Raw genomic sequence first — 27281 nt, forward strand, 5'->3', positions numbered from 1 at the left:
TGTGTGTGCGTGTACCCCAGCACACTGACTGTGCGGGGGATGTGTGTGTGTGTACCCCAGCACACCGACTGTGCGGGGTGTGCTTGTGTGTACCCCAGCACACCAACTGTGTGAGGGATGTGTGTGTGTGTACCCCAGCACACCGACTGTGCAGCGTGTGTGTACCTACCCCAGCACACCGACTGTGAGGTGTGTGTGTGTGTACTCCAGCACACCAACTGTGCGGGGGGTGTGTACCCCAGCACACCGACTGTGCGGGGTGTGTGTGTCTGTGTGTGTGCGCATGCATCCCAGCACACCGACTGTGCAGGGGGATGTGTGTGTGTGTACCCCAGCACACCGACTGTGCAGGGGGATGTGTGTGTGCGTGCACCCCAGCACACCGACTGTGCAGGGGGACGTGTGTGTGCGTGTACCCCAGCACACCGACTGTGCGGGGGGATGTGTGATTGCACCCCAGCACACCGACTGTGAGCGGTATGTGTGTGTGCGTGCACCCCAGCACACCGACTGTATGGGGGGATGTGTGATTGCACCCCAGCACACCGACTCTCCAGGCAAGGAAAGGGAAGGGAAAGGGCTGTTAAAAAATGTGGATCACAAGCATTTACATTCCTGAAAGCAATAGAGGAAAGAGAAGGGAGTAAGTGGAACCAGTGAAAGAAGCAAAGACCAAGAATAAAGTTTATAATAGCATAAATTAGTTTTCAGACCAAATTGCAAAGGGGCTAAAATTTGCATGTATATATTCTCATGTTTCGTACGCACTGTTTCTCAATAACCCAGCGATACTCCAAATCTGTAAAATGTCTAAAACATTTTTCATTTTCTGTTAAACTTTGAACCTTCCCCAAAATGTAAAACAGCCTTTACCGGAATCCCTCCCACCCCCTCCGTACCCTCCTCCCACCCATTTAGCTGTCTTAATCAGTACTATTCCACACTTGAAGGTTTTTCTCCAAGTTATTAAGCAAAACAAACTTGCACACGCATTCCATTCAAATAAATACCCCCTTCACACAAATACTTCCACCCCAAAAAAGTGATAACACTCTTTTTGTGATAGTTGTAATTTTTTTTGAATGGTTCTGCTGTCCAATTTATTTAAGTTAGAATTTTCTTTGTCTTTTCTAAATCTTGAACCATTCCGTAGTATATCTTTATTGCAAAAAAGTCAACATGCATCTTAGAAATTCAGATTGTAATCAATAAAACAAACATTACATATATGAATTTAAATGTATAAACAGTTAGAAATTCAACAATATCTCCTATTATACTATTACACAAGTTCACAATTTGTAAAAACTATAGTACAAGTTTACTATACACCAAGAGGAACTTTATTCCTTTTCACATGATTTTGTTAAAAATAAAAGTGTTGGTTTCACAATAAGCAGGCAACTGTTTTCAGATGTATCTTTTTAACTCTTGAGTTGGTCTTTTTTTTTTTTGCTTAGGTTAATTCAACAACAAAAGGGAGATTATTCTTCCTAACAGTGACTTTCTTTTCTTACCACGCATCCCTTCCACGTTCATACCCCAGTCTCAGACCGGTACCGTCTAATTACACCCCGGCTGCTGCGCACAAGTTACCTTGTCGATTAGAAACTGCCTAAGGTACTCTCTGAAAATACCCGGGAATTTCACAACAAAGCGTTGCCACAAAGTAAGCTGTACTGCCATACTACCTCTTCACACAAACCAACAAAACCAAACCCTCCCCGCCCCCCAAGCACTTTAATACAGCCTAGGATGCCCGAAAATCCAGGGAGATCGAAAGCTTTGGCCAAACGAAGGTCACTTTCAAACCTCTTTCCTCCTCCTCAACCGCCGGGAGTCAGAAACCGCCCCCGGCCCACGGTTTCAGCTCCCCGTACGGCAGCAGCGAGGCTCCCGCACACAGGCTGTGCTCGGGCACAGCGCTCAGCGATCACCTTCGGGATGTCACTGCGGGATTTATGTACGCCTGCCAACAGGTGCTGCGACGGGGGATTAAAAAAAACCAAAACCATATGAAGCTCTCAAAAAAAAAAAAAAATCATTAAATTTACCGCATTCGCTTCCCTCCTCTCGCGCCCCACTGGAACAGCCCCAGCGTGTCCGGGCAAGGGCAAGTGTCCCTGAACACGGTGTGCCACTCCGGTGTCACTTCAGAGCTAAAACCATATGAAAAGGAATCCCATTCTACGTGTCTTAAAGGCTACTGCAATTTTTCTTACAGCTTCATTCATTCACTGTAATTTTCATTTTCCAAATACAAAAATACAACAATTCTTATTGAAATCTATACGCTGGTAGTTTTAGTACACAAAAAAGCAAAATATTTACAAAATTATACAGTTTAAGAAAAAACTCTGTACAAAAAAATATATAAATCCTCTTGTTCCCTCTATCATTTTTTTAAACTGTCAGGACTTAATATGTTTGTTGCAATGGATTTTTCAAAATATACACTGACTGAGCCACACTAAAACAACCCATTAGAGATGATGGGAGAAAAGCAAGACATTCTTCTAAGTATGTAGGGTTGGTTTCCCCTCGTTTCATGTCTGTAATTTAGCCTCAGTATTAGCAGGAAAGTCCTAATTTATATATAAAGAGGCGAGGTTTCAATGGGAAGAGACAGAATACTGAAAAACATACTCCCTTCAACTGAGAAGGAAATAGAGAATGACACTGTTTTGACTTTTGCTGCACCACCAGGGCAGAGGGCTAACAAGGGCAGGGGAATGGCTAGCCCAGAGGCAAGCTCTGCTACGGGTCACCAGCCAAGGTCAGAGCCACCCTCAGTTACAGGTTCTGATGTGTATTTTCTTCAGTTGGGAACTTGCTGGCAAATATACTGATAAACTAATTATTCAAAAGAGGAGAGCATTTTTGCACCGACATTCTGTTTATTTTGTATAGAAACGTACATCAAATGTACTGAGCAGTGTACGGACAGAGTCAAGGCAAATGCTCACGGGACACCACGCTGGTGAACTGCAGGAGCCACCAACAGTCACAACACTGGGCTCGAGGATCTGCTCTCGTTATCCCCCTTTCTCTCGAAATACACCCGTTTCTGCGGGGCCGCTTTTAAAATGGTACAACAATAAGGCAACTGAGAATGTAACGTGTTCGTTCGTCTTAAGTGGGTCTGAACACAACTATACTTGAAGACAAATTCATAAATTCAAACCCGTCTCTGAACACTCCTCTGAGGACTCGCCACTTAAAGCATGGTTTAACCAAGCCTATGAGCAGGACGCTGCCGTCTGTCGGCTAAAAAGCCTTTTGCTCTGAACGCTTCACCGATCTGGTTTGAACATAAATACGCAGCTGGTAGCAGGGAGAGGAGGAAGAGTTTCCGCTGGCTGGCAGGCGGTGGCCAGGTTGGCTTTCTTTTTGGGGAAGTAAGAAAGTCATTACACTCATGCTCACAAATACTGAACGAACCTTACACTGAAACTACAGAAGAAAATCAACAGTGAGTGAAAATTCACTCAAATATGTGTCATTGCTCACAGTTTTCTGTGAAGCAGAATTTGAAGAAACGGAGTGAACTGGACAATATTATAATAATACCCTGTTAAATTGCTTCTTCCATCTCCTCTCACAAAAAGAAGAACATAGAAACCACGTGGCTTTCAAACATACTGAAATCAATCATTTATGAACCTAGCCACAAAGAATTCCTACGATAAGTGACTCCACATGAAATAAAATGCTACCCTTTTTCAATTAGCAAATGAGGCAATTTTTTCTTTCGTAACATTTAATGAAAGTTCGCGTCTTTCCCCCAACCCCATAATATTGCTAAATAAAACCTGTAATATCTTTTCATTTATAAACTAACAAAACAATCACATTATAAAAAACCCAAAACAAGGTAATACAGGTGACACAAAAAGAGGACAAGAAAATACTAATATTTCTTCCCCCCCTCTCTTTTTTATCCTTCTTAAATAGAAAAATTCACCACCCTGGTGAGCTTGATAATTACGTAAAATGGTACTGGGCCTTTGGCTAGCTTAGTATCACAGCGCTAGATCCGAAATGTTTTGATAACAATCTTTGCTCACTCTAAATCTTGTGGTTTGAAAAGAAAGTAAAACTTTTTTTTGGCTCATCAACTTCCTTAAATAAACGTTTAAAAGATGTAGCTTGAACTATATTCCTAAAATTATACATTTCCAACATCAAGTTTCATCTTCTCCAAGAACGGGATTCATCCTCATCTTCGTCGTCGTCATCATCATCTTCGTGCAAAAATAAATCTGAGGTTTCAGTCTCCTAGATGAAGAAAAAACATACTTTTAAACATGCTGTTCCATGCTGTACCCTAGGAAACACATCACGCAACACAGCGTCGGTTGTACTTTATATCAGGTTGTTGTTTACCGTATGACTCACCGAAACACACACAATTCAACAAGTTCTATGGGAAGAGCAGCAGCCTCACACGTCAAGAAAGGAAAAGAAAGCCAAACTTCAAAGGAAGCAGGAATAAACACCCACCCACTCTCTCTGAAACAATACTTTGAAATGCCTTGACGGAAAAACCTTTAGAAGCTTCATGTGTTCATAATTATAGGAAAGAATATCTGTAACTTATCCTACAGTGGAGCATTAATACTGTGAAGTAAAAAGATTAGCAGCCTGCAGATAAAAAATTATTTTCATAGTGACAAATCAACATCCCATCCAGAAAGTGTATTTTTTCCCCTTTCTTAAAAGCGTGGAAAACGTACCTGACTATTCAAAAACAGTTAAGTTTCTGGCTTGCAAAACCACCTTTTATAAAATCTCTTCAATAAACAGAAAACTGTATCCTACAAGAGCTCTTAGCTATTGGATTCCTACAAGACCGATTAGGTTTTTAATATATTTTCATACCTCTTCCTTGGACTCCTCTTCCTCGATTTCTGTGGACACAGAGGGTACCTTAGGTTTGTACCATGAGATCTGTAGCCTTCGGTCTTTGAACCGGGATCCCTGGTTAGCAGCCTAGATTGTATTTTAAATGAACATATTTTCAAAAAGAGGATCAAGTGAAGAACATTTAAGACTGCAGGCAACGAGCTAGCCCCAGAGAACATCATGCAGACGCACATTTGAAGATCTCATAAGCCACAATCATCCACTTCAGCCTTCTGAGGGCAACTTCACTGACACCTGAATCTGCTAAATAACACTTACCTACCAGCAATCTGAAAAGATTAACGGAGCTCTGAATTGACTGGGCCATTGCACCTTCATCAGCAAAAGGCCGAGGTTACTACTAAGGGAAAGGGGAGGCATTTCCCCCTTCAGTGACACTGTATGCAGTAGCCACAGATGCCCACGCTATCTAGCTCCAACTAGAAGGACCAAAGCCTGCTGCACTTTAAAATACAGAGGCAGACAGAAGAAGTTTAAAATGAAAAAATATATGCGTTATTCTACTTACATTCTCAGCTTCTGAGCGAGATTTAAAAGTTAGAACAACACTTAATGGAGAATCCTCTTCTTGAAGGTCTTCAATATCTCCAAATTTCTAGGAGAGAAAAGTCGATTAGGAACAGTAGTAATATTCTCCTCCAAAGCCATGACCATCATGTGCTACAACTGCAATGTACTGAAGCGCCACTGAAACCTTTTTTGGACGGAAAGGTGAGAGCCAGAGAAATCTCAGCTGCATCATCCAGCAATATTGCAGCATTTGTACCTGTATTTCTGGGCAAAAGCTCCTATTTATTGTTATTCTAATAAGGGGATCTTAGTTTTGCAGGAGGAAAGGAAATATGTGTGTTAATTTTAGTTAAGAAGTGAATTCTTTGAATTCACTATTTCCTTTACTCTCTTCTGCCCTTCATTGTTCTACTTCTTTAAACCTGTTAAGCAAGTCCTTTAGAGCTCATTAATTTGCAAAAGAGATTTCAGGAATAGGAATCAATCTTTGCTATAGAGCTCCTGAATACGTTCTGTAAGTACACTACTGGGAGGAGGAAAAAATATAATCTAGTACGGCTAGATTAACAAGAAGTTTGCATTTTTAGAATTTATAGACTGCATAATGGTGAAAATTGGAATGACCGTGGCAATGATAGTTAAATAGTAAAACAAAAACACCCCAAACAAACAAACAAAAAAGAGGATTTATGCATGGAGTACAAGCAGCACAAAAGAAAACTGTAGTGAACTTCAGATTTAATATCATAGAATGGATCAGGTTAGAAAGGACCTTAAAGCTCATCCAGTTCCAACCCCCTGCCCTGGGCAGGGACACCTCCCACCACACCAGGTTGCTCCAAGCCCCATCCAACCTGGCCTTGAACCCCTCCAGGGATGGGGCAGCCACAGCTTCTCTGGGGAACCCGGGCCAGTGCCTCACCACTATAGCAGAATAGCAGAAGAAAAGCAGTTTAAAAGCCAGTAAGATAATACCTTGAGTAACAGCACTAGTTGTTTGTAAAAACTTTTACTGGTTTTAGCAGCTAAGGACGGCTCAAACTTTCAAAGCCAAATTTCAAAGGCATGAAATCCCTCAGAAACAGAATTAAAGGAAAGATTTTTTTAATTATTTTTTATTTTAAAAAGGAAGAAAAATACTCTGGTCCCCCCTTCAGACTTTTCCCAGGGGTCATGGCACTGTCATATCACAAAGCAGATTGGGTTTTTTGATCAAACCGCACAATATTTGTCACTGAATTTACCTAATCAAAGCAGCAGCTGTGGCCTCTAACCTTCTGACAAGCCACGAGGCCAAAGCAGAGGGTAGCAGTTCCCCAAAGAGCAAAGCTTACCCCACCGTATGAAGAACTGGAAAGTTCTCTGGTCCTACTCAAACCAGAAACAAACACGCTTTCAGGTTACCAGTTTCCTCAAGAGCTCTACCGCTTTCCTGTATCCAGCTCTAAAGGGCAGGATTCTACAAAATTAGTTTTCCATATCTGTCACTTGCTATGCAAGGAGCATCCAGAAATACCCAACGGACTTGATCGAGCTTAGGTTTCACACTGGGTCTATTTGTGAAGCATTACATGATCTCTCTGAGAAGTTTACCAGCTTTGCACACCAAAACATTTCATTCTGGTTAAAGTAACGGAGGGAAATGTAAAATCAGTTTTTCCTTTATTATGTTCACTTAGTTGTGATGCCAACACGTCCGTTAGCTTAGCTTGCAAACTAGCAAGCTGCTTGCACTACCACGAGTTAGCAAACAAATTTAACCTCTTTGAAATTGATGTTCTGTTTAGCAAACAGTGCTTTGCTTCTTGAGCTAGAAAGAAACAAGATAAATGGTATGAATTGCTAATCTGAAAAATAATTTGTAAACAGAGAGAGGCTGATAGGCATTTTTCTGCCTTCTAACATCTGTTCTACACTGTTTTAACGCAGAATTAATATGAACAAGCTATTTAGTTTTTCCCATTAAAGGAATGCATTGGGCAGCTATAAAAGACATTACATTTACACCCTTGTTAACTCTTGAAACCGTTTGCTTATCCATAGCCTGTTCCATGAATTCAGGATGAGTCAATGATGTGTTTGCACTAACGGAAACAAAAAGACTCACATGTTCAAGAATCTGGAAAACCCCAGTTATTTACAGAGCTCTTAGCATGCCCCTCTTTGCAAGTAAACCCCGATCCAGGGGATTAACTACTTAATCTCAGATTTACAGTTAGGCCACAATTCTCCTCTTCAGATTTTCTTTTCTTAATGTGATGTCATACTTACAGAGAAGTGCTGTAACAATTCATCTTTTTCCTCTTCAACAAAGCCTCCAACTGTCAGTGCTTTGGGACGATGATCCACCACCATGTGATTCAACATGCCCCTTCCTCTTCCCCCACGACCCCGTCCTCGTCCTCTTCCTTGGGTTGGCACTGTCTTTCCTCGACCAACAGGCAGGATGCCTAAACGGGCAGCCTGTTCAAAGGCAAATAACGTACAAAGCCACCCTCAGTTTGAAAGGATTTAAAACCTTTACATATCATAAACATATTAAAAGCACCAATCCAGACAAACTCACCTCTACTTGTAACTGATTTAGTTTTTTTCGCAATTCAGTTGTGTCTTCTCCAGAAGAGAGTCTCTTATGAAAGTCCAGTTCTGCATCTAAAAGTTCCTTTTGTGCCTTAGAGAAAAAGGTGCAGAAAGAGAAAGTGGAAGGGAAAAGCAGAACTGTAATGCGTGCAGTTAATGTTTTGTTCCACTTCTTCAGCAACACATTCACGTAAATGATATAGACAGATCAGTATACAATATCCATACTTCCCTCTAAATTCAGATTGTTTTAGTTGCCTCCATGCCCCTCCCCCAGCCCATTTTTTGGAAGACCCAGAATTCTCTGCTTCAGAATTGGAACAAGCCTGAATGAGCTCCATGCAAAAGTAGGTCATCCGAGTTGCTTAGAACCACAGCTTGCTTGTCCATAGTTATCACTCTCAAACTCAAACTACTGCTTGGAAGTGTTTAGATCTAATGTTGCTGCATTTTTAGGACAACACATTAGAAATAGTTACAAGAGACAGGCAGGCAAGTGTCTTGCACAATAAGTACCTCTGTCTTGGACTTTACTTTTGATGGTGTAGAGGTTGTAGATGAAGTTTTCAGTTCATCCTTCAAATGAGATATTTTTCCTGCTAGTTCTTTTAAGGTCTTCATTATTTCTGCTCTTTCTTCTGGTTTCATGGCCTTATTTTTCTCCAGCTTAGATATCAACATCTATGTAGTAATAGAAGAGCAGGAATATAAAGTTACCGGAAAAAACCAACACTGAACAGTTAGTTATCTACAGAAGTATGTAAGTAGAAGATATTCCACACTTACCTTCTGGCATTCTATCTGTTTTTCTAACATCTCCTGCTTCTTTTTCCTCATGTCTTGTTGGAGTTTCATTGCCTCCTATACGAGGAGAAAATTCTTTCAATCAGTAAAAAGCAGTTTAGCATTATACGTACTCATCTACATCATATTGCCTTCTTCAAGCTATAGAAGTGAAGGCTAGCATGAAAACTAACGGTCTGCAAAATGCACAAGTATGAAGTGTATCTGATCCAGGAAAAAGATAAAAATAAAAAAAGTTGCTAACTAACTGCTGTGAAGTACTATACTAAATTTATACTAAATTTTTGCTCCCTTTGGACACCTCTTAAGAAAGATATCCTACATCATTTAAGTGTCTCATACCTGCAGAGATTAGAATCAGAGAAATGCCTCAAGAAAACCCAGAAAAACTACATGATCAAGTGTGTCATGTAAGACATCCCAAAAGGAATACTCCCTTCCCCACGATTAACCTCAATGTGCATTTGTGAGATAGATAATGATGACAAACCCCACACTAACGTAGAAAGCTATACAGCAATATTTGAGGTTCAAGTTGCCTATCAATCTTTCTTTATAAAGCACTTTGATTGATAAACTGTCAGTCGGCCAGTGAATAGGAAAGTACCTGTTTTTTTTTAAGGGCTTCTTGCACATCATGAGGTTTAGACCCTGCACCAGGCTTCATAGATGTCTTTAAGTTTGAAGAACTGTAAACCATTTTTGAGTGGCTTGTAGACGTAGGGAATGTCTGAAATAGCAAACACACACACAGAAAAATATCTAACAGCTGAAAACAAACGTGATATACCATCAATGAATTTTAGAGGAATGCATTCAGTGAAACGTGAACACAAACTTCCAGATTTGTGCAATGAAACAAAAAGATCAAGGCAATTAAACCACACACATAAAGACATTGGTCTAACAGTCAACTTGATTGGAAGCAATCAGCTCAAATGCTTGTTAAAAGGATTTCTGCAAAAGATGCTTTCTTTCCTTCTTCATCCAAAATTCCCTCTGTATCTTTATATCCACTAGAAAGATCACTGAAGTTGATCTTCTGCATCTGCATTACATTCACCTTTGCAGTAATAGTCTAACATCACACTTTCTGATCAAATAAGGCAGCAACAGTCACCTGCACACTGCCTTTCTGCAAAGAAGGACTTCTCTGTGGCCAACAGCACACGCTGCACTATGATATCAGTGCGAATTAAACTGTATCAGCTTGAACTCTACGCAGAGGTATTCTATAAGCATCTAGCACTACTGTGAAAGTATAGCATAAGCTCAAAAATCACCGGGAAAGCAATTAGATTTGCCAACAAAAAGCTGACATCACATATAGGCTGTCAAATTTGTTTACTATGAAGCACTGCCGAAAATATTTTATGCTACTTAAAATAATGATACTTTGTTTCTGAAGTCATTGTCCTTATTTTACATAAACAGCAAATGAAACTAGGAAGAAGTGACTGACCATGGTTACATGAAACATGAGTGATAAGGAACAAAAACCAAGCAGGCACAATGCGCAAGTTCTACCTGCCAGCTCCTGCTCAGCTAATGGGGCAAAGCTTTAACTGAAAGCATGAAGATGGTCAGCCTTCATCAACGTACCTGGGAATCCTCTACCACAGCTCCAGACTGGTTTATGTCAGGCTGGTTTACACCCGCTGCTCCAAGGCGACGTTTCACTGGGACTTTATTAAGGACATAGGCACCAGATGCCGGTGGTTTATTCATCACCTGTGCATCAACAGATATTAAAATAATGAATGATTATATACTTTGCTTTTTTAAAGTAGCAGTCATTTAGGAATGCTGATAATCTTCATGGCTCAATCCCTAATTTATGACAGCACCATACCTTTGACAGGTTGCTGTGCATCGTTACAGCCGGAGCTGCGGTCAGGGCTTGCTGCTGCAGGTGGAGTTGGTGATGCAGAGCCTGTGGGGGGGTCTGCTGCTGTTGCTGCTGCAGCAGCGGGGACTGCTGCTCGCTCTCCCTGTGCCACAGCACCCTTATAAACCTATTGTTCAGAACTGCCTCTGTGCTGGAAATTGCCTTCCTAGCCTCGTCGTTAGTCAGGTACTGAATTAGAGCAGCTTCAGGGTCATTCTGGAAAGCAACCTAAATAAAAGTTTATTAGAAAGCATTACTTCTCAAGGAAGAAAACATCTCAATCAGTAGTAAACCAATCTACAAATAACCCTCATTAGTGAGAGGGACATCCCATGATATTACCATCTCAAAATAAAGGTAAAACATTCTATGTAATTAAATGCAAGTACCTTTTGGCAAGTATTACACATACTTACAGCAAAGCCTATATATAGTAAAGTAAAATAAAAGTAAAAAGAAAGACTCTTTCACCAGATAGCATCATATATTCAGAGCACTGTGAATTGCCCTTGGGGTATTACTGAAGAGACGCTAGTGCTGACTCCAAAGCTCCTGAAAGACGACTGCTGTCTTCGGATGTACAATGGAAAGGTTAGCCACATTCCCAAAGAAGCATTTTTAACACTCTTGAGCAAGGCTATTTTTCTCTAAAAATTAATGAGATAGCATGTTTTAAATGCCTTAATTCATTATCAAGGTGCAGAATAAAATTATCAACTCAAAAAATACAGAGGCTTCCCAGGTAATCTGTCTTTTATTTAGACGTCTAACCGAGGACTTAAGAGGCACCTGTTTTGTCTATAAAAATAAATGGAAATTAAACGCTATTTTAATCATGTAACCACCTGTGTCTTGCTTATGTAGTGCTTTTCCCCTTCTTACAGTGCAAGGAACACCACTGAACTGGAGCCAGTTCTAGGATGCAAAGTGGTAATAAACCAATGCATATAAAGACTCTCCTGTAGCACCTTTATCACAATCCTGGCTATGAAATACTATAGGACTATCGTAGAAGACAGAAATCGTTAGAAGATCTCTTTCAAAAATTGTACACAAGTTGCTCAAAAACCTGAGTTAGTTTGGACAGTTAAACCTTCAAGCCTTTCAAATTTAATAAGACCTCATGAAGGCAGAAGCCAACAAACTCTTACAAAATTAAGATAATAATACAATTGAGTGGGTGAAGAAAAGGTTTCTTTGAATTTGATTACCTACTCTCCTGCTTAACCTCCATTAAGATTTCTCAAGGAATGTAGTTCAGTTGCAACATTCAAGAAGGCGTCAAGGAAAATAGAATATCCATATATAGGCATAAAACTGAACTTTGTTTTTTACCTGAATGTTTACAATCGTTCCAAATTTGCTGAAATGTTCATTGAGTTGTGTAATATTGTTCAATTCTGACGGAATTTTTCGAACTTCTAATTTTGTATTAGTATATTGATTCTTTTTCAAAAATCCTGGCTTACTCTGGTTGTTATTTGCTTGCCTAGAGAAAATGACAGCAAGACAGTAATTTAGATAGCCACGCGTATACAGCAGCAAACGTTAATGCACATTTAACTTTTGCATTTCTCATGAAAAGTATCCACTCTAAACATTAACAAAAAGGAGCTCCTCCCACCACCAAAGATTTAGTCTCCATTAGAGGGGACCAGTGAATAGCTATATTCACAGCACCAACAGCAATAAAGCACACTCCAATTCATCAACTGCAGTTGTTAATTCTTACTTTCCCAGCCACGGTTTCTTTAACGGTGGACATTCCATGCTACTTGGAGATCTCTTCCTGCTGTCCGGTTCAAGGACAACTCTAGTTACATTGCTGTTATTTGCAATGGGAATGGGAGGTTCAGTCTGGATGATAATATTGGCAGCTGGAGGAACAGAAAGAGGCCTGCGTTATTTACCATAGATCAACGGAAACATCAGAAAATCTTTCACTTAAACGTCAAAATAGGATTGAGTTTAAAACCATAAAAATTAGGAAGACTTTATCAAGTTGGTCAGTTTTGTTTATGAAGTTATTTCAAAGGTCATTTGCTAGCCTAACTAAACAATTTGAGGAAGACAAACATTTAGTCCAGCCAGCAGGGATAAGATTTTGACCTTTAAGATTGGTATTAGCTTGAAGAAACAAAGATAAAACTTCATCTTTCAGGTACTGAAAATTCAGATTCTGCAGGGAAAAAAAAAATAATAAAATATTGAGGAGGAAAGGAAAGAAGGGTAGGTTCCCAGACTCAGGTTAGAGTTCTGCAATGTGGCATGGGCTGACTAAATAACCAGCTTTCCCTGTATTAACCCTTGACAGTGAAAAAGCAACCAAGAACCCATTCCTCCCACTTCCATCCCCTTGTCATCCCTCCATCCCATTTTCAGTAACAAACTGTTAATTAAGCACAACTATGGCATGAAATTATACTCTCAGAGACATTAGATTTAAGGTTTGAAGCAACTTCTACAAACACAAAGCTGAAGAACTAGATCACAATGTGCCAAGTTTCTTTTACAACCTTTTTAAGATTATGCTATTGCTCTTCGTCTCCTGTGTATGCCAAATATTCAACTCCTAAAAAGAAGTCTGAGTTAAGTGAATTTTCTATGGCTTTTATATATGCCAGAGCTCTGCTGATTACGCTGGTGAGAACAAAGACTGGGCATTTTCAGGCATACAGTTTCAGTCTTACTTTGGAGGATGGTTTTAGAGTAAGCCTTTCACACTCCTGACAAAGACAGTAAAACAAGTGGTCTGAAGCACCGCTGCTGAACACTCACCCACGCCTTACAACGGAATGGGTTCTTAGAGAGAATCTGAGGGCCAGCAATAAAGCCCCAGCCCTGCCTTTATGATGTTCATTAAGATGAAAACAGCAACAGCAATTTCTGCAATAATATTTAAGCACATTCTTTACAGGATGAGTCACTAGAAGGAAATATTGAAAAAAAAATAATATCTTTCTTACTACTGAATAAGAAACAGTGAAGCGTAACAGTAAATGCTGAAATTTAACAACTTTTCTTTTAAAGATCAGGGTGGGGAAAGCAGGAGGGAAAAAGAAAGGTATGCTAACAGAACAAAAATTTCCTAGAGAGAGCCATGCCTTGTTCTCTCCCCTAAAAGAGATTTTGTACGTGTTAACACTAAGAGTGGTACAACCACATTCATCCAGTTACAGATTCAGAGTTACTTAAATGCAGACTGGGATTTCCATGGGCTAGGAGAATTAGAATGCCACCTGCAATGTTCGTTTTAGAGAGAACAACCAGCTGACACTCAGAGCACCAAGTACAGAACCATGCCATGATAGTTCCCCTCTTCACTACCACCACAACAGTGGAGGAAAGTACTGGAGATTGTCACCTCTGTGCCCCAGGGCCTAATCACGCCCTGGGCAAACCAAAAGCAGTCTTCAGACTACACTGCTCAAAGCCAGCGTTCTGAACCACTGTTCTTCTAGAAGCACCCAGCACCTGAAAAGTGCCTTCACAGGCTAAAGAAGAATAAAACCCCACCAATCAACCAAAAAACACTAGTAACATTCCAAAGCAAGTGGTTATTTTTAATCAACAAGGCTGCTGTGACTTTAATATGGTCATATTAGCAGTTTAAAAAAGGTAGAGATGTCCCAAAATTGCTCTGAAATACTAGATCAGTGAGAAAGACTACTGCGTTCAGCCTGAAAAAGGGGAAAATAAGTGTTGACGATCTTGGACCATAATAGCAACAGCAATGACTAGAAACCCTTCCTACCTCTTGGATTTGTATCCATCTCCCCAGATGTTAGGCCAATTAGATTTGGACGCTGCGTTTGTGCTCTTGTAAAGAACTGTCGATACTGAGATCTACCAGCACTGGTAATACTAGGAGCTTCGGGGTTATAGCCATCTGGCTCATATGTATCTATAAAAAAAGGAGAGAAATGAAAGAATTTTTCAAATGAGTTTAAGACTCAGGTTTAATTTTCCTTTAAGGAAATGCATGGATGTCCAAGAATCAGAAGTTGTTTTGGATGAAGAGAAGAGAAAAGTGGTCATACAGCAAATGTGTGTAACCATTTAAAACCCTCAACTGAACTTTACGCCCAAGTCTATTTGGGCATATTTTTTTAATTTGATTGTTACTGTTTGTCCAAAGCGTGTAAGTCACAGTAATTGAGTATTGCTGATGAGCTGCCTGAAAAAGGAATGAGGTGTCTGTATGACAACCTTCACAATGTCTGACAGCGTTTCAAGGGGAGCAACAAAAGACGTAGTTTGAGCGTTTGTTCTGTAGGGCCGAAGATGCAAAGAGTTTTCAAGTTTTCAGTCTTTGCTGCCCAACTGTCTAGTTTACTTCAGAAAAGGATTTTTCTGGAAGAATGTACTTAAATGATTCTGATCAAAGAAAGCTGAGAAATCAGGTAATTTGACCAATACTTACCTATTAAATTCTCTTCGATTTATGTAAGAGTGAGATCAGCTGCATACCTCCAGTAAGGTACTAATGATTATTTTCATTAAAAGCGGTGACCATAAGAACACAAGATGACAGAATTGCCTCATATTGTTCCTCCACCCCAAGGCCCAAATCAAGGATGATGCCTTTTTCCAACCATAAAGAGGAAAAACTATACAAGAACTAGAACAAATAAAGTCTATGAAAAGCCTCCACAGAACCACAGTACACCCTGGAACAGAAATGAATGCCTATACAAGGGGACTCAACAGATCTGATGCACTCTAAATGTCAGCTCCTCATTCCACAGCAACAATGAAGAGTCTACAATCTAAAACAGATGCCCCAGAATTTCAAAACTGATGGTTTAGTTTAGTTTCTGACTCTGCCAAGAACCTCCATTAACCTCGCACGAGCTGAACCACCAGACCCTTCTCCAGGGTTTGGCATACAACTGATCGCAAAAGGGCAACCAGCAGTTGTTACCGTAACAGTCCAAGACCAGGACATGGGAACCTCCACAGATGTTCTGGGGAACAGATTTATGCAGTGCAACTGAAGTCAAGTGACGCCCTGCGAGCTAAGACAGACAGAATCGCCCGTCAGAAGAAGTTCTGAAGCTGAAAGAATCGGATGGTAACATCTAAATGCCTGACCGCATTTGGAGATAAGTGAACAGATTATCTAACAAGATATTTGAGTGACTGAAGTTCTGAAAAGCATGGAATTCAAAGGAAACTACATGGATCATGAACTAGAGCCCTCCTTTGAATAAAATTCAGAATATTTATGTAAAAAAACCTGGACAGGAACATTATAAGACACTGAGATTTAATTATTTTATTTTGCTCATGTAAAACATGCAAATGCCATTACTCGTTTCGTTATCAAAGAAATACGAGCTTTGTTGGATTTAAATAGAGCAATCTAGGGCTCTCCAGGTATTTTGCTATTTCCCCTCACAAAAATCCACTTTTTAAAAATTTGAGCTCTGTTTTTTAACTTTGAAAGCTAGAACTAAGTTGATTCTGGAAAAAAAAAAAAAAAGAGAGAAAGAAAGTACTAATGTATATGAAGACTGTAGAGACTATTGCGATACACAGATTGAAAATAAATAAATAAAATCTCTCTCATCTGTACTAGCCAAAACCGGATAGGAATGAAGACCGAGTTAAACACTAATTACAGGTTTGCAGACCCATCTTTGCCTACTGATGTTCTGCTAAACAGCTTGAAGATGAAAGGATCCCTCTCTTATGCAACAATCTTATTGCTTTGAGTACATGAAACCCAGAGTAAGCTCCCCATGACTGATCTTTCCTCAGACGGTGACAGAACACTATTGTGATTTCACACAGCAACAGCAGACGATGCACTGACCACAGGGAAAGCCATCAGACTTCTTTTTAGATTTGTATGTACTGGAGGAAGACGGGTAATAATTTCTAATCACACATCAACAGAGGAATTTTAGAATTTGTATCTCAAGCAGATTTTAAAAAAAGGAATTTGCTTACGTTCGGATACTGTGTACAGTAGGTTCTGGGGTAAAGGAGGAGGTAGTCTTGCTCCTACGGGTGCAAGACTGGGCACTGCACTTGTCCCAGGCTGGTCACGATTATTTATCAAACTTGACTGTGTTAAAGGTGGTCCTACAATGACACCATAGAATAGATCACTAAAACTTGTAACTCCACAGATAAAATGTGCAAACAATTCAATTTCATTTGTTTATGCCTTGCTTTGAGCAAGGCCAATTTTGTAAATATTTACAATCCCACTACAGTAAAAGTAAATGGAGAAGCCCCACTCAGGTAAGTTACTCTGATTCCAACACCTCTTCTCTTTGCCAGAAAGGACAAAGCTTTAAGCACAACACAAACCAAAACATGTCATTTCTTTTCTTCCCCAGCAGTTTATTATTGTCAGAGCTTGCATTACCTACAGCAGCTCCTCCCTCAGCTCTGCCATGGAGAATCAAGGCTTGCTCAGAGCAAGAGATCATAATAAACCACACTTAGATTACAGTTCTAAAACAAGAACTACAGGGCAAAAGGCATTCACAGACAAGGAATTTGTCTAGCTATTTTTGCTTTGTTTGCAAACAAAGTGTATATGGATACGATACATACATTCCTACTTACCAGATGGCCAAAAAAGAACCATGAGTTTCACTACACAACCTATCAAGGCACAACTACAGATTGCTCTTGGTTCACTCCATAGCAAGCTAATTCTACTCACTAAAAGGCTCGTGCAAAGTTTAAGGGTTAATCCTGTATAAAATGACTTCTCAGCCCATGGCTGCTGCAATTTGATACAATTATCGCAGCATGTACTGTGTTACTGGAATAGAGAGTACTGAAACAGAGTAACCACACAGCTAATGTTCTACTGCTTCACAGAATTGACACCATAAGATGCAGTAAGATAACATAAGAGGCTAAACAGTCTCGGAGATCACTGTTCAGCTAAAATACATCTTAGATGTATCAATTATCTGCCACTAAAAAGCAATACATAATATAGCACAAACACAGAAAAAAAAAAAAGCTAGTAATGCAATTGTCAGTGATCAATCCAAACAACACCAGGGTTATGAGATAATCTGGAAGACACCTGCTTCCCTGCCCAATTCATCTAATTCAATCTGGAGTGCTTGCAACATTCTATTTTACAAGCTGATTTTTCAGAATTATTTTGGCAATGTTCTGAATAGCACGTGGCTAGCAAAGGAACTTGAACTCATTACTTCAAATACACATAGATCTTCCAGAAAAAGCCGTCGTTTTAACTTGTTGACATAAAGAAATGCGGAACAATGTTTTTACTTACGTGGTACGGGAAGCACAACAGGAGGTGGTGCCTGTGGATGAGCTTGTGGAACTGGCAACCTCAAATTCCGAGCTGGACCTGGCAAGGGGGGCAGAAGCATACCAGGAGGAGGCGGAATTCCCGGTGGTGGTGGAGGAAAAGGAATCATACTTGGCAAGGAAACTTCATCTACTACTAAAGGATCATTTCCATGATCAAACTGGCAAAGATCACCAAGTACACAAAATCCTCGCTCTGCAAAACAGGACAGTTAAACTTTTTAGAAAAAAAATAATTATTAGTTGTCAGCGATATGTAGCATCTCAGTTTTTGCTGGAATTTCTTACTAAAGCAAACATGCAATCACTGATCCAACATTACGTTATCAGGTGAAGTTTCAAAATAATTCAAATTAGAATAATCTTCCATAAAAGCATACAAAAACATACATGCATCCATCATAAAAGCTGTGGAAATAAAAAGTCAAAAGTACCACCTGTTTTACATTAAACATTTACACTGCAATCTTTATCACAACTGCCAGTGGCCGAAATATTTGCCGAGCGTAAACAGAATTGTGAACAAACTCCCTATGTTCTTATCCAGCAACTGTCAGATTATAAGTAAACTGCTTCCAGTAAGACCAGTTAGTCCTCAGTAAAATACAGGTCACATATGCATCTTTTACATACAAGGTATAATACACATGCTACTGCATTTTGACTTGCTGCCTACATTTAGTGAATACCTAAAAAAAGGTGACAGAATAATTGAAACAAAGTATAAAACTGAAAACTAAGAAACAGATAGTTTACCATCGTAATCTCGACATCTTCTTTTAGGAGGAGGGTTTCTGCCAAATGAACTGGGATTGCTGTGATTGTTATAGTAATTTGACCAGCTCTCCGTTGTGCTTTCAAGATGGTGCGCAGGTGCAATTACAGTAACAGCACTGGGAATAGACTGGGCAGAGGAATACTGTTCAGTAGATTTACCAGGAGACACAGAAACTGGATTATATGAGCCTTCAACATCATTTCTTTCACTCTTGAATTTTGATCTCTCTCGGTGCTCTGTTTAAAAAGAAAAAGAGTTAGGTAAAGTCTTCACACTTTGTTCTGTATATCAGAACCTTGAAAAAAATATACACAACAGTATAAACATTTCCTTAAATACTCAGTGTTTTGCAGATTAAACTGTTCTTGAAGGAACTTAGTCTTACCAATGGAATAAGAACTAAATATAATACAAATAGGATTTTAACTTCAGAAATCTAAATGTTCTCTTTGCTCATTCCTCTATTCCTTATCCCATTCTGAATTACAGCTTTTTTTAAAAGTAGAAAGCGTGGGAGGGAAGGGGAGAAAGCCTGAAACAACAAACCTGCACCTGCCCTTAACTAACATGGTCTCAACATGCATTGAAATCCATTGTAATCTGCGCCTCTTATTTTCCCAACCGACTTGAATTAGCCCTAAAAGAACAATGAACCACATGGTAACCACCTTCAATTACAAAGAAACCTTCTCTAAAAAAATATACAGCAACAAAGTGAAAAAGAGGGTAACACTATTTTGCAAAAAGACAGATCTTTGGGGGAAAAAAAAAAAAAAAAAAAAAATCAACAGCTTCTGTCAACACACACAGCACAAAAATATCAGCTACCGATATCCACCGGTATACACCTGTGGATAAATTAAGAGGTTAGCAAAGAAGAAAACAATCCTGTTAATTATTCTACTCTGAAGAACAGCACCTTAATTAATAATTTCAGGAACACAAAGTTCTCAAAATTTGCTCATACTGCTCAAGGGACATCTCCAGCCTCGGAGACTGTACAGTACGTAGGAGCCACCACAGGCCACTGACATGAGATGTTCTGGAGCAGCATCTCGGGTACTCACCAACACTTCTGGTTGCATCCCGGTCTTTGCTTCTACCCCTGCTGCGGCTACGACTTCGACTTAACCCTCTGCTTTTACTACGACTTTTACTCCTGCCACGTCGCCAGCTAGATTTCTCTCTGTACAAGTCACTCCTGTCATAGTATCTGTCGTAGTCCCTCCATTTTCCATCATCTCTCTTTTTCTCTCTGGTTCTAGAAAAAAAAGAAAAAAATGTAGATCACATTTACGAAAAGAGAAACCAAATTAAAAAAACAAGCTTGCAACAAGACACTACTCATCCTTCCCATCTCATTTGGGCAGCAAAACATTCGAGTCAGAATTTCCCAAATTACATAGTAAAGTACAGAATCTCAAAGTTGACGCACTAATTGGTAGAAACCAGCAAGGGGAGGACTAAGAAGAATCGGAAAAGTGAAGAAGTTACATGACCGAAGCAGAACATATTTTAAAAGTGATGTTGACACTGTGTGATCAACTCCGTCAACCCCTGGAGAACCCTCCAACAGTGCTTTTAATTTATATAACCAGGGAAAGAATGGAATTGATGACATTCCTAGGTATTAACATTTGAAAGATACTGTCATTTTTTTGTAAGGGACCAACTTCTAGTGAAGGGCTCTCATGCGCGTGACCAGCACACAGATAATACATTGCAGACAGAGAAAAGTAAGGAGGAAATCACTGTTTTTGTGAAAAATCACTACCTACGAGACACTTAAAGACTGACAGCAAATACAGAAGAATATATTAATATTTTGGCTCAAAACTAACCTTTGTTCACTGGAATCTGCACGGCTTCTCTGTGGACTGGAATACTTCTTTTTCCTGCTATCCCGCTCTTCTTCAACTGACTCTTGAAAATTCTGTTTATGAGGCAACTACCAATTTTTTTTAGTGAAGAAAATAAGACCAAAATTTAGTTCAAGTTACAGCTAGCATCCCGTATAAAAATAATATTTAAGTATTACTTGCCCAGAACACTTAGGCACTACATGTAATTGAGTGCTAGAGGTTGTTTCAAATCTTTCAGGGTTTTCTGCAGAGGAAATGCCCCAGAACAAAACTACTTTGATATTTTGTTTTTAAACAGGATTCATAAAAGGCAAGTTCTCTATCTCGTTCATTAGAGTAATCAATTCTACTAATGAGGTATTTTCTGAATCTCTTAACTGGAACACAACTAAGGAGAGTTACTTCTCCAAGTAGATACGTCATTGGTTTACACTTTGAAACAAATGAGTTAAAGCAAAAAACTGTTCACATGGTTGAACTAGTCACATTTCTTGCTGGCCTCAACAAGGGCAGGTTTAGAAGTCTGACAGCTATAGATCTACTGTAAATCACTTTGAACCCCTTTCGTACCATTGCTGCCTTGGCTGCCATTTTACACTGCTTAGAAGCTACTGTAAATTTTGGTGTCCAAAGATTACATGCAATAATCTTTAAAAGATCTTTTCCAATTAGAATAAAACAAAAAGGGACACTTCCTGCATCCTTGTTTAGGATTATTTAGGGAGAATCGGTAGAAATACTCAAGACTTGGCTTGACAGGGCTCTGGATAGCTCAACCTAAGGCCCTCTGCTTTCAACACGAGTTGTACCACGTGATATTGGAGTCTCTTCCAACCTGGACTTCCCATGATTCTACACTGGTTTTGTTCTCCACTTGCAGGAATCACGTAATACACTGAGCTGTATAACAAATCATCAAGGCCCTACTGATGTGGAAATAGCTACTTAGTGTCCTGATCCTGTAAAGTTGTCCCATAACGCTGTCCTAGATATCTTCTTTTACCTCATCCCTGCTTGCCCCGCCCCAAGCCCCCAGAACCTCCCCTTTCCCCCCCCCCTCACAGCACTGGTTAAGTTAACTGAAGGTAGTCCTAAAACAATTTTTATAAATTATGACAAGTACTTTGAGAAATGATAGGAAAACAGTTAAAGAGGAAGTCTCGTACAGTTGCAAGTTACGAACTTCCATCACCAAAGCTACTGCCATAAAGCGTCATAATTCTGGGTCTCATCCTCAGATAAAAAAAAGGATACCAGAAAGGGGAGAAAAAACTAAAGAGCAACTTTAATTTACATCAACTGATGAATTGGGTTCTGTCAAATAAGGATCTGCATTCTGAAATACGATATAATACAATTTTGTTTTGGTCGACTGACAGAGTTTGATCTGCAATTGTCCCCTTCATGCCCATCAGCCAGTTTTAACTCTGAGGACAGAACAACTAACTCCAGCCAGGTCTTTCCTTCACATTATTTTAGGCTCTCAGACAAAAGCACAAATCTGAATACCCATTTAGAGTACTTGTCAGAAAAAAGCGCTACCTATGGTCCATTTATAAAGACAGCAGCTTTTAACACTGCATGACATAAGCATCCTTGGAGTAAGGGAAAGGCCCTGACCTTACTTGCATCTTTCCTATACTAATTAAAACACATATTCAGTCTAAAGTATCTTTGCAAACTGTGATCAGAGAGTATACAGAAATAAAGAACATTTACTTCTATAGCATTTTTTCCCCAACTCTCTCCCAAAGCTGGTACATTAGGATGCTACAAGCACAGAGGAGTGGTCTCTTCCCTTGGAAAAATCACCAACTCGGAAGGAAAAAACATCCATCTTAGACAAGTGATAGCACAGGATTATACAATATATAAAGAAATTTAGACAACTATGGAAATATTGCTTTTTTTTTTTCCCCTCGAAAACTCAATTGTTGTCAATTTTGTCAATGAAACTTAAAAACAAGATAAAAGAAAGAACTGTTGGCAAATGAATGCTACCTCACTTCTAAAAGTAATTATTCCTTAATATACAGGCCACGATATTTCACCGATTTTAAGTATTACAGAAAACATTTAAAATAATTTCTGTTCTCACAGAATACACAAAATTGGAAAGGGGAAATTTGGGAACATTTTTCCTTCTTCCCCCTCTCTTAAGCCCTTCCACATCATTATCAGCTTGTATTGCCAGGGACGTCTGAATAGGATTTCTGAATGCTATTAATCTAGATCAAAGGTAGACTCTACAAAGGGAATGTAAAATGTTTTCTCTGAATGGTCATCTTGCATTTTTCTTCAAATGCACAGAGATTGCAAAAGTCAATAGTCAAAATAAAGTGAATTTTTCTCTCACAAATGTACGGGACAGCTAATTTGAAAATTAGAGGCAGGCAGACACAAAAAACAATGTTACCTCCTCCTTGACGACTTCTTTTTCCTGACCTGCAGGCTTTGCTTCTACTTTAGTGGGTTCAAGAGAAGGAAGATAACTCTTTGTGTACAGACTTTCAAAAAGTTTATCTACAAAACCCGAAGTTTCTGTGGATACAGAACACAAGAAAACACGGTTACATATTGATTTAAGAGCACTGTTAGATTTACCAGAGAAATCCCTGGGAAAAATCATCCAGGTGGACTGCTCACAGCAGCATCTTAGATTAACGAATATCAGTTCCATTCAAGGAGCTGGAATTACATTTGTGGAACTTGAGATTGTTTATTTAGATAAAGAAATTAATCAGGTATATCAGAGGCAGAAACAGAGACTTTCTCTTCAATCCCATTTACAACTTTGAAATGTCCTAAGGAGGCACGCATGATCGAAACTTATGATCAAGGAATAATCCACAGTTATTCCAATAGCTGCAGTTAGCAGCCTCTTTATGGCAATTTTTATGAGAGTAAATCATTCAGAGAAGACTAATCATCAGATCACAAGAAAATGCACAATAACTTCCCCCATGAGTATCAGAATTTCAAGTGTTTAAAACTTTGAATTTGAACCAAATTGCTATGAGACGCTCACAGAAGCCCAAAAGATTAATATGGACCAGGTTTTCAAAAGGTATCAAACATCTGTCGGAGAAACTTCTGGCAGCACAACTGATACTTTCAAATGAAATTGCTAACTTACTTCAGAGGACTTCCTCCCACCCATCATGAACAAGACCAAGCTACACAACTTCATCCTAAGATTTTTTTTTTTTTATTTTAATCACAAGATCTTTATTCCTTCACACTCTGTAAGAAATATTCAATTCACGGACAACAAGTATTTTGAAGGCAACAATGATGCATCATCCTTCCTCCTCCCTGCAATGAAATGAAAGCCACCGAACGGATGAAGTGGAGGAGAGCACAGTACCTTTCTGCAGAAAGACATCCAGCTGATCAGCACAGAAAGCTTTCAGCTCTTTCTCTGGTTTGTCCTTCTTGACTAACGCCACAACATAGTTGGCTAAGGCTGAGGGGTCTGCGTCGCATCTATTGAGAGAAATAACCATTCTTGATTCTGCTCAATTGTGCCCAAACCCCCGTGTTGGATAGTCGCTGTCCCAGAAGAGCCATCAAAGGAAACCTGGCAACACACCAGGATGCTTTTCTGACACCAACACAGCTGCACCGCAAGAACTGAGACAGCAAAGCGGTTTTTCAGTTACAGCACAATATTGCAGTTGCCTTATGCCCACCCCCCAACCTGACAGTGCTCCCATGCTTTTGCTCCTTCCTGAGCTTTGCTTTGGAAGAAGCACCTTTCTTTTTTTTTTTTATGGAAAGATCCAATTCTAGGGCAACTGAGCAGACGCCATCGTTTCCTAACTTTCTCTAAGCACAGCAACCACCACCAAGTATGATTCTACAGGAATAGCAGAGCAAGTACCAGGAAAGTCACAGCGCAATTATTGTAAAGTATCAAAGTATTAAAATATTATTACCATGAAAAGTAGTTCAGAAATATATCGCAAAAGCACATTTTAAATATGCACACAGATACATTACGTACAGCTTAAGTTACCATGCCTAACATACTGGGGGTTTCCTTCCCCAAGGATTATAGCAATGCCTACAAATTTTACAACAATCTTTTAACACTAGTAAAACGTTTAAAGGTGTGCAACTATTAATACAGATTCTCTATCCACACTACCTAAATCCTTATCTAGCTTCATGAAGGCCAAAGAAAGCGGATTTTGTGTAGCAATACTCCGCTGCTAGTCTTTAAATTGGATATTGCTTTAGATTCCATCATTCAGCTGCTAGAAAAACACTCAAAGTATGAATTAGATTAACAGTCTTAAATGATTAAGCAACAGCTCCTCATTTTGCCTCTCTGAAAAGATGCAGATGCAAGTTATCAGACGGCAGGTAGGAACCTATAACAGTTTGATGATTTAAAGATTTTTTTTTCTTTTTTTTAAGATTAACTTCTAGAGAGGGGATTGTATATTTTCTAAAATAATAAATATGGAAATAGTATGAAGTGTATAGACCTCAAAGTAATTGCAAGTAAAAAAAAAATAATCCCAACCACAAATAAACAAACAAAACGCAAAAAGCCAAGCAGGTGACAACTGGTTAGAGAAAATAAAAATCCTCAACGAGCAGCCAGTCAAGTAGCTCTACTCCAAATTAATTTGCTCACTGTTTCCAACATCCAATGAAAGCCATGTTAAATGTAGCAATTAACAACAAAGAAACCACAAATTTACAGATTTTACAATTCTTACACACACTCACAAAAAGAAATAAACTGTATGTAATGTATTTGGTGCTAGTGCCTACATGCAACTGACTATAAACCTTCAATTCAAAATAAAGGAGATGATCCATCACTTTGTAACCATTCCCATTCCTTTCTCCATATATTAGTTTCTCTTAGGCATTACATTAGCATTACGGGAGCATGCATAAGGTGTGTCTGCTTCTCCAGGTTAACCACTTTGTATTTTCACTCTTGAATTCTCAATTGTCAGGACCCACCACCAAACTCTATGACTGTCTGCATGAACCCTCGTCTCCAACTCCCGTCCCTATAGCGCAGCTCAGATACTGAAGGAGCGCTGGGCAGCAAGGCAGAAGGTCAACTGGAACTGGCAGTGAAAGTGTAGGAGCAGGAGTTACGCTCCCGTCCAGACAGATGTCAGAAGGATTTGACCAAATATCAGAGACAACCATCATCTTAAAAAAGGAAAACAACGAAGAATTTCCAAATGCCTGCTACTTAATGTCTACAACTGACTAGTTCCAAGGCCTATTTACAATACCAAAATAGAAAAATATCTGTAGAACTATCAGCTAACTACACATTGTAAATATAAGTCCTGCAACTTCAAACAGGTCTTAGTTTTACTCTGTGGGAACTGTAAAGCCAGTGTGTTACCGGCAAGTCTGCGTCCTTTTGAAGCCCCTTGCTACAGCCGAAACTCCGCCAACACCTCACCATATCTACACCACAAACACCCCTTGGTGCGCCGGGTGCTTGTCAGAGACGCGGCAGTTTTCATCACTAGGGCAAAACCCCTCTAACCAACCCTCTGCCCCGACTCATGAACCCAGAACCGCCACCCCTCCCACCCCCTCCAACTCCTCCGCCGACGCCCCACCGACCCCGGCAGCCTCCCGCGGGCACTGCCGCCCGTGTGCTCGGTTGTTCCGGCGATGCTCGTCAGCCGGTTCACAGTCCTGCACTCAGGACTGCCTACACCCGCCGTTACACATCGCCCTCGGACACCGCGGGGGAGCGCTCCGGGGCCGGGCAGGCGGGCTCCGCGGCGGGGCAGGCGGGCTCCGCCGGGGCAGACACGGCCCGAGGCCGGTACGCAGGTTTTGGGACAAAAGGCCAGGCCGCGGTAAACCCCAATCTCGGCCCGAGTCCTTTCGACAGGAGCCTCCCATAACCCCAGCGGCCGCTCGCAGCGCTGGCTGCGGGCCGGGCCCTGTCACCCGTCGGGGCCTGGGGACACGCCGTGCCGAGCTCAGGCCGAGGGGGGACAGGCCCGTCACCGCCGCAGCCCCGCCGCCAGCCCCGTTCGGCGGGGCCGGGCCCGCCCGCGGGTGCCCACCCCCTCACGGCCCGGCCCGGCCCCTGCGCCGCTGCCGCACCACCGGCCGGCCCTGCCCGCACTCACATCGGCTCCAGCAACTTAGCCAGCCACGACTTGAGAGCGTCCACGTTCTCTATGATCATGGTGACCCCGCTGCACCGCCCGGCTCCGCTCTACACGGCCGCCATCGCCCCGCTGCAGCCACTCGCCCCGGCCCCTTCCCCGCCGAGGCCTACTACAGGAACTAGCCGCCAGCCCACAACGCACCCTGCTGGGCATAGCCGGGGCGGGACCAGGGCGCCGCTCACCAATCAGATGGCGGAGCTCGCACTCCACGAGCCAATAGCAGCCGCAAAGAGCCCATGGCGAAGGTCAGTGGAGAACCAGCAGGCTAGGTCGAGCGAGCACATGAACTCGGGTGCGACATCTTTGGGGGTGCTCTTAAAGGGGCCGCGCGCCTCGCGCCCGGCTAGCCCGCCGAGCTGGCGCCCCCCAGCGACCCGGCGGGAGCTGGGCGGGGCGGGCGGATTCCTTTTATTTTCCCCTTTTCCGAAGTTTCCGCGGGGGTAGCCCCG

The 27281-nt window shown here is 40.8% G+C and overlaps 1 protein-coding gene across 4 annotated transcripts; it reads right to left on the bottom strand.

The window, feature by feature from the left end:
* Nucleotides 1–1070: 1070 nt before the first annotated feature.
* On the bottom strand, nt 1071–26994 carry RBM27 (RNA binding motif protein 27). Of its 4 annotated transcripts, XM_063348956.1 has the most exons (21): nt 26791–26994; nt 24027–24145; nt 23076–23200; nt 20639–20745; nt 19865–20058; nt 18776–19033; nt 17982–18215; nt 16664–16798; nt 14463–14612; nt 12441–12585; nt 12044–12197; nt 10673–10936; nt 10423–10551; nt 9428–9550; nt 8803–8877; nt 8533–8697; nt 8003–8107; nt 7708–7899; nt 5435–5521; nt 4882–4992; nt 1071–4278 (listed from the first exon to the last, which is right to left on the bottom strand). In XM_063348956.1, the coding sequence occupies exons 1-21, from the start codon at nt 26847–26849 to the stop codon at nt 4192–4194; spliced, it is 3018 nt and encodes a 1005-aa protein (XP_063205026.1). In that variant the 5' UTR covers nt 26850–26994; the 3' UTR covers nt 1071–4191. The 4 variants fall into 4 exon arrangements, with proteins under 4 accessions (XP_063205026.1, XP_063205027.1, XP_063205028.1 ...); XM_063348957.1 differs by lacking the exon at nt 16664–16798; XM_063348958.1 differs by lacking the exon at nt 14463–14612 and having other exon boundaries at nt 1072–4278.
* Nucleotides 26995–27281: the final 287 nt, after the last annotated feature.

This window comes from Chroicocephalus ridibundus, chromosome 11 (assembly GCF_963924245.1).
Source record: "Chroicocephalus ridibundus chromosome 11, bChrRid1.1, whole genome shotgun sequence".
Lineage (NCBI taxonomy): Eukaryota > Metazoa > Chordata > Aves > Charadriiformes > Laridae > Chroicocephalus > Chroicocephalus ridibundus.